General features: G+C 53.1%; 1 protein-coding gene across 1 annotated transcript in view; it reads left to right on the plus strand.

The window, feature by feature from the left end:
• DGAT2 (diacylglycerol O-acyltransferase 2) overlaps nucleotides 1–10,436 on the plus strand; it is a 33,132-nt gene extending 22,696 nt beyond the window's left edge. The window contains exons 5-8 of the mRNA XM_069555238.1: nucleotides 5,218–5,422; nucleotides 5,988–6,162; nucleotides 6,966–7,168; nucleotides 9,069–10,436. Coding sequence (XP_069411339.1) covers nucleotides 5,218–5,422; nucleotides 5,988–6,162; nucleotides 6,966–7,168; nucleotides 9,069–9,223 — 738 coding nt within the window. The 3' untranslated portion in view covers nucleotides 9,224–10,436. The remainder of the gene's footprint in view (nucleotides 1–5,217; nucleotides 5,423–5,987; nucleotides 6,163–6,965; nucleotides 7,169–9,068) is intronic.
• The last annotated feature ends 1,246 nt before the right edge of the window (nucleotides 10,437–11,682 follow it).

Genomic DNA, 11,682 nt, shown 5'->3' on the forward strand with positions numbered 1-11,682 from the left:
AGAGAAGCAGCACTGAAAGGGCAGGGAAAATCATGAGAACACAGGCGCCTGAGCTTGAGCAAGAAGCCTGGGATGGGGAAGATGGGGAGAAGGTGGAGGGGAAGGGCGGATTTCTGTTCGCGGGAGCCTTTTCAGGGCCAGTGCCTTCCCCCAAGGAGTCTCCTTTAACCCTCGCTGCACCCTGTATGGCGGGTATTCATTTTATCCCATTTTTCCAGAAGAGGAAACTGAAGGCCAGAGAGGAGCACAGCTGAATGAGGCTAACAGGGAACTGAGCCAAGACTGCAGCTGTTGTCTTGCTTCAAGTCTGGACACTCCCCACCACAGGACACTGCCCCCTTATGCAGCAGAGCTCTGGGAGATATGCTTGGACAAATCCTCAAGCTTCCCTCAGGCTTGGAGGACAGAGGCAGGAAAAGCAGCCCAGTCTGACCCTGGGTGAAGCTGAGGTGCTGTCTCCCTGCAGACAGCCAGTTTAGACCAAGTTGATCTCTAGGTTTCCTTCCTCCTGAGCCACTGGCTGCCTCGGGTCTCCCACACTGGTCTTTTGAGCATCTGTCTCCTCTGGGACCAAACTCAAGGTCCTGACAAGATAGAAAGTGGCTTGGTCTGGCTTTCAGTGCCATTCTGTCAGGCCCCCTGCCGGTGGTCTGCAAGCCAGGTTGGTAGGGCCGGGGCATCCAGGCCCTGGTGCACGTGGGTGATGCTGCTGAATGGTGGAGAACTCTGGCAGAATCCTGAAGGCTTTCCCTGCAAGGGAGAGACCTGTCTAGGCAGCTCACCTGGCACCCCAACCCTGGCACACCCCAGGTGCTGCAGTAACCCGGCAGAAATCGGTGGGGTCTGAAGAGTGGAGAAAGCATGTGTGAATGTGGGACTGTGCATGATACAGGGTGGTGTGTGTTTGCTGTTGTGAGTCAGCGATTGAGACATCCTGGCCTGCTGCCTGGGGGAGGTGGCCAGGTAACCTTGCATTTTTCTGCTGTACTCAATATTGTAGGGGTTGCACCCCGGGCTGGCTCCCTCTGCCCATCCCAGCCTGGGCCCAGTTTCCCCAAGACCTTTGGAGTCAGCGTCCCTGCTCTTCCCTTTTCTTGACCCCGTCTCTCTGGTTGCAAGGAAACCAAGGCTGTTGTTGCTAGGAGGATGTTGCCTCATAGGACCCAACCCTCTCATTTTGAAGGTGAGGAAACTAAGTCCCAAAGAGGGACAAGGACTGGTCCAAGTTGCGCAGTGACTCCGTGCCAGGACTAGTATTAGAATGTGGGCCCCACGCTCTTTCCCACTGAATTCCTACTGCCTCTTGCTCTGGGAGAGATGCAGTCCAGGTGTGCCCCGCTGGGTTGAGCCTCACTGCACGGGGCTCCCTCCCTCTGCTGTGCTGTTGGAGACCTGGGTTGAGGTCCTTTCCTGTTCGCTGAGGTCCTCTGTTCGCTGGCCTCTGTTAGTGCACTCTAGCCCCTGTGCCCTGCTGGGCTCTGCTGGGCATGGGGATGCAGAAGAGTGTGCCTGGTCCCTGCCCTTGCCCTTCTAATGGATCCTGCTGGACTTTGTCACTTTCTGCACATGGGACTATGAGCATGAGCATGCTTCTCAAGCCCACTAAGCCTCATTTTCCTTATCTGTGACATGGAGTTGTTCACATGCTAGAAAAGTGGTAAATTATGGTTTGTTGTGAGGGATTATGGACTCTTTCTCTCTGCTGGGGCTTTTTCCTTGGGGGCCCCAGAGTAGCCTGCCCCCCAGGAAACCTCTTCAAGGCTGATAGCTCCCTCCATCTGGAACAGGATGACCTGATGACTGTTGGTCAGAGCTGGGACAGACGAGTACCCTTTCCCACTGATCTCTACCCTCCCTGAAGAGCAAAAACAAAACCCATGTCCCTTGTCTCACCTCTGTTCCAAGAAGTCAGCTGGGGGTTGCATCCGCATGCCCCAGGTGAGCTGGCCCTGGGAGGGGCCCTAGGTCCTGCCAGAACCAAAGCCAGGCTGAGCCTGAGGCCTCATGCCTCATCCTGGGCTCTGCCCTTGCCTGGTGGTGGTCTTGGCAGAGTCCCTGACCCTCGGGACCTCTGGCTCCTCTTCTGTGCAGGGAAGTTTGGCCTTTGTGAACTGATGTCAGGATTGATGGAGTCGTGTATGACCCTTCTGTACCACACCCTTTTCCTGGCCTCTTGCCACTGGTTGGGGAATGATCTCTAACTGTGCCCACCCACCTATGCCTCCCCACTCCCTTTTCGGTGAAGGTCTTTGCCACCAGAGCTGCTCTGCTGGCCCAGAGAGCATCCTTTCTCCCAGCAGAGGTGGGGCTTATGTGTTCACTGCCAGCCACCAGGACCACCAGCTACCTGGCAGAGGAGTGGGCAGTGCCCGGGTCACCTCTCCCAGTGGCGATGGGCAGGGTCTTTGGAGAAAAGACTAGGAAAGACTCTCTGAGCTTACAGTCACTTATCTGTCCATCTGCCTGATTTCACAGATGGACCTACCAAGGCCCAGAGAAGAGGAACTGTCCCAAGGTGTGAGGCTGGTATAGAAACCAAGGCAGTGTCTGCCTCAGGGCCTGTGTTCTCATTCCTTCGTTCCTTTGCCCCGGTGCCCCACTATGTGAGCTTAGGCGAGTCTCTGCTCTCTGGTTCTGAGTTTCCTCCTCTATAAGGTGCCAGGCTGGGACAAAGCTATCTGACCACCGTGGCTGCCAGGGAGACAGGCAGCCTTGTGTTGGGCTTGTTTCGGACTTGCAGGCTTGTGTCGGCCGGCAGGCCAGGCCTGGCCAGCGCCTGGGGCTGAGACTTTGCCATTGGAAACAGTCAGGGAACATGAGATCAGGTGCGTCAACAGAGCCTTCATCAGCACTGCCCTTCCTCCTCCCCCCTGAGTGGACACTGTCCACCCAGGGGAGGAGTGTGGCACAAAGTCGGATCAAAGCCATATCAGATGCCTGCACTTTTCCAATTGCTGCACTGGAGACAAAGAACCTGCACTCTGCCACAGGACACGTCACTTAACCAGATAGAGGCTTGGGGTGCAGGGAGGAAAAGATTTAAGGGACCAGCCAGGCTTCCGCCAAGTGGCCCATCTGTATCTCAGGACCAGGGAAAGCACAGCTGGGTGGCCAGGTCTAGAGGTAGGGAAGAATCTGCTGCGACCTCCACGGGAAGCTGCAACTCTTTTCTCTGGGCCTCAGTCTACCTCATAATCGAAGGAATGGCCCAGATCAGGGCTCTTCCAGCCCACGCTGTCCAGTAGGTTCCTGGGCCTGGCCCTCACCTCAGCTCAGGAGCAGGTTTCCATTCCAGTACTGGCCGCCTCCACTGTCACCTCCATGCCTTCCTCCTCTGTGGAGACTGGCACAAGGTGCTTTTTCATTCTGGCTTTCCCGAAAGCTAAAGTGGTGGGCGCAGCTGCTCTCAGGGGCAAAACCCCAAAACGACCGCCTCGCGGAGCTCATGTCAAGTGCATCCCCACTAGCCGTGGAAGCAGCTGCTACTGCTCCCCTTTTATGTGGTGGGCAGCTGGAGATCACTTGGGGTTTTGAGGAGTTTTAATCTGCTCAACAAAGGCAAAGAAGGAAGAAAGAGTACAAATGTCCCGAGCATCCGGGTACACAGCACAGGGGTCTGGCTCACGCTGACATGTCCTGGTAGTTACAGAGCTGGGAGGTATGCCGGCTGCCTTCACTCCCATCCCCTTCTGGCCTCCATCGCCTGCAGATTCAGATTTCAGTTTCCTGGAGACCAGTCACCAGCACCCCACCCCCTCAAGCTGAGCACGACGTCCTTCCCTCGGCCAGGCAGTTTCCAAATCCAGAGTCATGGAAGCCTCAGCGCTTGCTCTTCTGCTGGTAGCTGGGCGCTCTGCTTCCCGCTGGCCCAGCGCAGGGCAGGGGGAGCCTTGAGGCACTGCTGGTAGGGATGTCCTCAGCACCACGTCTCCAGAGGAAGGGCAACCCACCAGACCAAAGTGGTCCTACCCTCTGACCCGCGAGCTGTCTTTCTAGAAGTTTGTCTTAAGAATGCAGACATGAAGACAAAAATAAGGTATCTATGGAAGCATTATTTCTGAGGGAAATTTTAGAAGCTTTTCAAAGCTTTTTATCCGGGTAAGTTTGATAACAATCCTATTCATGTAGCATAGCTGTGAGAAGACATGTTACTGAGGGATTCTGATAAGAAAAGAAAAAAAGCTTTGATATGCTTGGGAGGTAGTTACATAAAAGTTACATCAACCATATGACCTCAGTTTGGGGATTTTTAAAAAAGAACATGTGTATTTGAGTAGAAAAAACCTCAACATGTCAGAGTGGTTTATCTGGAGGGAAGTATGACAGGTGCTTTTGACTTTCTTCTGACTTTCCTGTATTTTTAAAATTCTCTGATTATTCATTATTTTTCTAGTTGGGAAAAAAGCAATGTTTTCTGAACAGAATGCCCATCCTCTCCATCCCTCTCAGCACCTTCCACCCCCTTGGTGCTCCCTGTAGTGCTGGGTGGGCACCTCTTAGTGCTCAGGGATTAGGGCAACTTTGCACCGCCCACCCCAGTGTCCAGGCCACCAGCCCCAGGGCGAGGGGTGGGCCCCAAGGAAGCCAATCACCCTCGAGACCATCCCAGGACAGCTCGGGTGGATAGCACCGCAGGTCAGCCACCCCAGCTGCACAGCTGACCTCCCCACCCCCAGTGTGGCTGGCACCAGGGCTGTGACTTGTCCTTGTCCTTCCTGCATCGGAGCCTGACCTGAGTCTGGCTGCCTGGGAGGAAGTTTCTGTTCAGGCCAGACTCTCTGTCCCTTCTCCGGCCAAAGTTAGGGACTTGGACTTTACCCCACTGGGAGCTGGACATCCCTCTTTATCTGAGAGGGAGGGAAATTTTGCTGGGCTTTTAGAGCCGTCACTCTGGCTGTGGTGAGGGGGCTGGGCCCAGAGGGAGGGAATGAAGGAGGCTGGCAGAGTGCAATTAAGAGGACTTGGTGTGTTTGGCTGGAGAAACAGGGAATGAGGAAGTGTCTTACTCCCTTCCCAGGGACTCGAAGTCCAATGGTGACTTTCAAGTCTCCAGCACTGAGGCCCCAGTGATGAGAGTCTGAGGTCTAGGGGGAGTCACTCCAGTCCTTCAGACCCAGGCCCTGGGGAGCAGGGCATGCCCAGTGCTTCCCTCACCTCTGGGTGTTCCCCAGGACCCCTTCCTGGCCAGTTTGCTCTGACCCAAGGTCTTCCCTGCAGCTGGTGAAGACACACAACTTACTGACCAGCAGGAACTACATCTTTGGGTACCATCCCCATGGCATCATGGGCCTGGGTGCCTTCTGCAACTTCAGCACAGAGGCCACAGAAGTGAGCAAGAAGTTCCCTGGCATAAGGCCCTACCTGGCCACGCTGGCCGGCAACTTCCGGATGCCAGTGCTGCGCGAGTACCTGATGTCTGGAGGTGAGAATCCACCTCTGAGTGCCCCTGTCTGAGCCTCTCCATTGGGCAGGAAGCCAACCCATTGTGCTCTAGTGTCTGGTCCTGTGAGATGTGGCCAGCCACGGCCCGGTGTCTCAGGGCTGGGCGAGAGAACTGTTCATATGATCTTCTGGATTCAACTAGCATAACGTCATCCCTAGGAAACCTTCTCTGACCCCTTTGGGCATCCCCAGGCCCTGTGCTGCCCTTCACACAATCTAATCATTATCCATGACTCTCATATTCTGTCCACCTTGATCCCCACCAGCCCGACTTATTGGGATTCCTTGGCACCTGGCACCACTCAGCAGAGTTACGACCTCAGGGAATGTTTGCCAAATGAATGCATTCCCTAAACAACCCTGTGTCATCCCCATTTTACAGATAAGTAAGCTGAGGCTCAGAAAATAGAATGACTTATGTGGGGCTGTTCTTCTAAGTGGCTGGGCTAGGTCTGGGAACCAAATCCAGGGCTCTGTCTATATTTGACCATGTGCAGAAGGTAGGAAGTCCATCCCTGACTGTGTGTCCCCCCTCCACTCCCCAGGCATCTGCCCAGTGAACCGGGACACCATAGACTACTTGCTTTCAAAGAATGGGAGCGGCAATGCCATCATCATCGTGGTGGGGGGCGCGGCTGAGTCCCTGAGCTCCATGCCCGGCAAGAATGCAGTCACCCTGCGCAATCGCAAGGGCTTTGTGAAACTGGCCCTGCGCCATGGGTGAGTGCGTCTCAGCACACGTGTGTGCACACGCATGCCCACACCCCGCCACAGCTCTGCTCAGCCCAGGGCAGCAGCTCCTCGCCTCCTGGAGGCAGGACCCAGACTCTAGGAAGGCAGAGAAGGGAGTTAACCATCTGTGGGGGAAGGGGATGTTGGAGACCAGAGGTTCAGGCCAAGGGTGGCTGGGTGGACAAAAATGCAGCCTGAGTCTCCTGGGCCCCGGCAGGTGGGGTAAGAGGCCCGCCAGGCCCAGAGGCAGGACTGTGTGCCCTATGCCAAAGCCTGTCACACAGCTAGGAGATGCAGAAGGCCAGGAAGGAGAATAGTGTGTGGCTGGAAATATCAAGGAAGGCTTCTTGGAGCAGTAATCCTGAGGACAGGCAGAGAGGAGCAGGGCAGCTTGGGTTTCTGTGACCTTTTCTAGAAAACCAGGGGCACATTCTGGAGCCACCTGTTCAGCACACTTCATTAGAACACATTTACTTCTACCGCCCCGTTGGATTCTCCTGCAAAGTCCTGCAGGAATGCCATCCCCTTTTTCCATTTGAGAAAAGCAAGTGAGGCTAAGGGGCCTGGTCAGGGCCATGTTGTAAAACCCTGACATGATCCCTACCTGCCAACAGGGGCAGGGGGCCTGTCCTCATTTGTCCCTGAGGGGACATGTGGTTTGGGGTCCCCCAGGTGACTCTTGTACAGCCCTGAGGGAGGGCAATTTGGCTGGTGTCTGGGGCCTCTGGGGCTGCCAGGGGGGACTGAAGCCAGTGATTAGGCCAAGACAGACCCCGGCCTCTCTCCTCCAGAGCCGACCTGGTTCCCATCTACTCCTTTGGGGAGAATGAGGTGTATAAGCAGGTGATCTTTGAGGAGGGCTCCTGGGGCCGATGGGTGCAGAAGAAGTTCCAGAAGTACATTGGCTTTGCCCCATGCATCTTCCATGGTCGAGGCCTCTTCTCCTCCGACACCTGGGGGCTGGTGCCCTACTCCAAGCCCATCACCACTGTCGGTAAGCTCCCCTAAACTCGGGTGCCACAGCTAGTTTAGTGGCAGAGTTAGGAGTCAAATCCAGGCCCCTGGCACTGATGTCCGTGCTCTAAACCACGAGGACATGGAGCTGTTTGGGTGCTGATAGCAGTGATGGGTGTGGGTGGGAGATGGGGGATAGTTCCATTACCATGAACTAAGCTGTCTGCATGAGAAAGCAGGACTCAGCAGTTCTGTGTTTGCAGACCATGAGTCTATCAGGGAAGACCCCCTTACAGTAAAGACCGACGGGGGGCGGTGAGAAGGATGTGCTCTGGAGGGTCCTAGTGGATCTCAGGGAAGAGTGACTCTTACACTCTTGGCCAAATAGGAATTATCCTGAGAAAAAGAAGAGGAAGAGGGTTTTTGTCAGAAACAATAGCCTAAAGGAAGTTCTCACAGCAGGATTGCATAGATTTTTGAGGAACAGAAAGAAGTCAATATGATTGGAGCAGAAGTCTGTGAGAAGTGGAGCAAAAAACGCTGCACTTCACCCCCAGCCATGTTGTGTTGCTTTTATATGAGACAATTTAGAGGATTCCAAGGAATTATCTATTGTAGGAGTGTGTGTGTATCTGTTAATGGTTCACAGTCCAGAACTCACACAAGAGCATGGAGGCCACAAGCCATGGACTTCAGGGGCCAAAGCTCACATAAATACTTAGAGTTGTTATCAGGGCCAGAAGTTTAGCTTTGTACTTTTTCCAAAGAGATCCACTTCCTGCATTGTAAATCCCATGACCCAGACTCACCCTGACTCTTGTTATACACCACACCAGGTCTGATGTCTGTGAGACAGCAGGAACATTTCCTCGCACAGGGTGGCTGGAGAGGTATAGGGCCTGGTGCCCAGTGTGAAGGAGTTTGCTCTTCACCTTAAGAATGGAGAATTGCTTGAGGGTTTGGGGGAAGGGAGATTCAGATTTGCATTTTAACGTGATCCTTGGGACTCCTGAATAGAAAAGGAGTTATAAAAGGCCTGTTTGCTCAATCTTGTCCGTCTCTATGACCTCAAGGGCTATAGCCAACCAGGCTCGTCTATCCATGGAATTTTCCAGGCAAGAATACTAGAGTGGGTTGCCATTTCCTTCTCCAGGGAATCCTCCCGACCCAGGGATCAAACCCACGTCTCTTGCGTCTCCTGCATTGACAGGCAGATTCTTTACCAGCTGAGCCACCAGGGAAGCTCTAGAAAAAGGAGTTAGAAGAGACAAAAATGGAATACACAAGACCAATCCAGAGTCTTTTGTAGTAGCCGTTGGCTTGGACAGAGGGAGTCGCAGCAGAGACGGAAGAGAAGTGCATGAACTTGGAAGAAATTTCAGAAATAGCGTTGATAGGACTTCAGGATGAGCTGGGTACGGAGAGCAAGCAGGAGGATGACAAAAAAAAAAATCATGCATGGATTTGTGAAAGTGGTCCCCTTCTCCTTCTGCCCTTAGCACAATTCTCATAGCATATCGCATTATTGCACAGAATCCTCAGCAAAGCCCTATAAGGAAGGGTCCCCCTGTGATCAGTGAGGGAACTAAGGCTCAGAGAGGCAATGACGTGCCCAGAGCAGGCAAAAGCAAAGCCATTCCTGGATCCCACACCTCTCACGGGAGCTCCCAACTAGGTACTGCGAGGAGGGAGTACAGCTGGGCTTGATCCCGCCTGCTGCTTAGTGGCTAGGTGGCCTTGGGCAGGTCCCTTCCCATCGCCCTGGGCCCCAGTCTTCTTACCTGTGAAAGGGACAACCTGAAATGGAGCACTTCCAACACGGTTCTGGCATGTGGCTGGCTCATAGCACAAGGTCATCGCCAAGAGCATCATGGTGAATGCCCAGGGAGGGTGGGCCAAATGGCACTGACTAACCAGAAGCCTCTGCCCCCTCCCTGCAGTGGGTGAGCCCATTACCATCCCCAAGCTGGAGCACCCGACCCAGCAGGACATCGATCTGTACCATGCCATGTACATGGAAGCCCTGGTGAAGCTCTTCGACCAGCATAAGACCAAGTTCGGCCTCCCGGAGACCGAGGTCCTGGAGGTGAACTGAGCCTGTCTGCAGGGGCCAGCTTCTGGGAGGAACCAGCTGCAAATCGTTTTCTGCCAAGTTCTCAAGTGCTTTTTGTTCTGTAAATTTGGAAGCGTCATGGGTGTCTGTGGGTTATTTAAAAGAAATTATAATAATTTTGTTAAACCATTACAATGTTAGGTCTTTTTTAAGAAGGAGAAAGGGAATATTTCAAGCTCTCTCACTTCCAGTTTGTCCTGTTCCAGGTGGGGGCTGCCACATCTGGGCCTTTATGGTTTCACAACCCCTCTTCTCTCCTTCCCCAAATTACAGAGAAAATTAGGTCCTGGTTAACTGGGGAAGAAGGACAGTCATTAGTGACTTGGGCCAGTTAGATTATTTGCCTTTTGGCCCTGAGGGATGAGGGGCAGAAGCCTCCTCTAATACAAACATCTCTATGCCCAGCTACCCAATGTTTGACTGCAGGACTTAAACCCTCTTGCCAAGGGAAGACTCAGAGGAAACAGGTGTTCCCATGTTGAAGAGTGCAGGGATAAGCATCTGGAATATCCAAGCTTGATTCTCCTTTCTACCACCCACCATGGCCCCAGTCTCTGAAATCTGAGCCTGGACTGGTCCAAAGAGAGGATCAGGGTGGCAATGTTCCTGAGCTGGAGAATGGAGCTGTCCAGATGAACCATCTCGTAGGTTATCAAGCCCCATCACGTTCTGGTTGGAGTGACTGGTTTTCCTCAGGGGGCTGATGACATGGACCCAGCACAGACCCTGCCTTGGCCTAAATCACAAACTTCCCAGTGGCCTCGCTTTGCTTAACCCACATCCTCAGTAGTGGATGCGAGGAAGGGGTCCCCTTTCCTGTTTACAGAGGGACCTGAGCAGTAGACTGGTACCAGAACAGAAGTTCCCTGAACCCAAACCTCATATATTTGTGCCTTTTCTGAGAGGGGGGCCCAGGGAGGAAAGCTAGTCCTCTGTGTACTCTGTTTTCTCTTGATGAGATTATACCATGTCAGACTTTTGTATATTCCTAAATGAATAAATGAAAACAAGTGTCCTCTATGAGTTATCGTTGGGGCCACATCAGCATCTTGCTGCTGATGCTTGGGGAGACCACTGCCCCAGCTGGGCTGCCTGCTGAGCCCTCTCCCGCTTTCAGCCCACATGGCCCTTTGTGGTATATTAGTTATCAATTGCTGTGTAATAAATTACTCCAAAACTTGGTGGCTGCAAACAACACTGTCTACAGTTTTTAAGGGTCAGTAGTCAAGGTACAGCCTAGCTGGGTCTGCTTCAGGGTCTCATACAAGGCAGTCAAGGTATCAGCTGGGCTGCAGTCATCCCAAGGCTCAACCTGGGGAGGATCCACTTCCAAGGTCATTCTTTTTTTTTTCCCAAGGTCATTCTTTTGACGGCTGGTGGGATTCACTTCTCACTGGCTTTGACTGGAGGCCACTCCCAGTTCCTTGCCACATGGGCCTTTTGGTAGAGTAGCTCACAGCATGGCAGCTGGCTGCATCAGAGAGAGTAAGCAAGAAGAACCAGAGTTCAAACAGAAACATCAGTTCAGTTCAGTCCAGTCCCTCAGTTGTATCTGACTCTTTGCAACCCCATGGACTGCAGCACACCAGGCTTCCCTGTCCATCACCAACTCCCGGAGCTTACTCAAACGCATGTCCATCGTGTCAGTAATGCCATCCAACCATCTCATCCTCTGTCATCCCCTTCTCCTCCCACCTTCAATCTTTCCCAGCATCAGGGTCTTTTCCAATGAGTCGGTTCTTCGCATCAGGTGGCCAAAGTATTGGAGTTTCATCTTCAGCATCATAGAAACCATAGTCTTCTATAATCTAATCTCAGTAGTGACAACCTATCACTTTTGCCATATTCTTCTTTAGATGGAAGTCACTACGTCCCACTCGTACTCGTGAGGATTACACAACACACAGTGAACACCAGGGGGCAGGGCTCACTGGAGCCCCCTTCACAGCTGCCTACCTCCCCTGGGAAAGGCTACTCTCCTGCAGTAAGGTCTTGGAATAGCTGAGCTAGAAAGGTCCATATGGATCACTCAACCATGCTCCTTGCTTCTGGCCTTAGTTATACCACAACTAAGGCCTGGCCTGCTGGCATCTAGTGATTTCATGCACACCTGGATCTCACAAGATGCTGGCTCTCTATTCTAATTCCATTCAGTTCAATGAGTACCGAATACTTTTTGGGATCTTTCCCACTTGAGCTAAGGGAACTTCTCATTTTCCACTGCCTAACGCCTGTCCTGGGGCTTCCTGGATGGCACTAATAACCTGCCTGTCAATGCAGGAGACGTGGGTTCGATCCCTGGGACTGGAAGATCCCCGGGAGGAGGGACTGGCAGCCCACTCCAGTATTCTTGCCTGGAGAACCCCAGACACAGAGGAGCCTGCAGTTTAGGGTCCATAGGGTCGTACAGAGTCTGACAAGACTGAAGTGACTTAGCATGC

The sequence above is a fragment of the Ovis canadensis genome, chromosome 15 (assembly GCF_042477335.2).
Source record: "Ovis canadensis isolate MfBH-ARS-UI-01 breed Bighorn chromosome 15, ARS-UI_OviCan_v2, whole genome shotgun sequence".
Classification (NCBI taxonomy): Eukaryota; Metazoa; Chordata; class Mammalia; order Artiodactyla; family Bovidae; genus Ovis; species Ovis canadensis.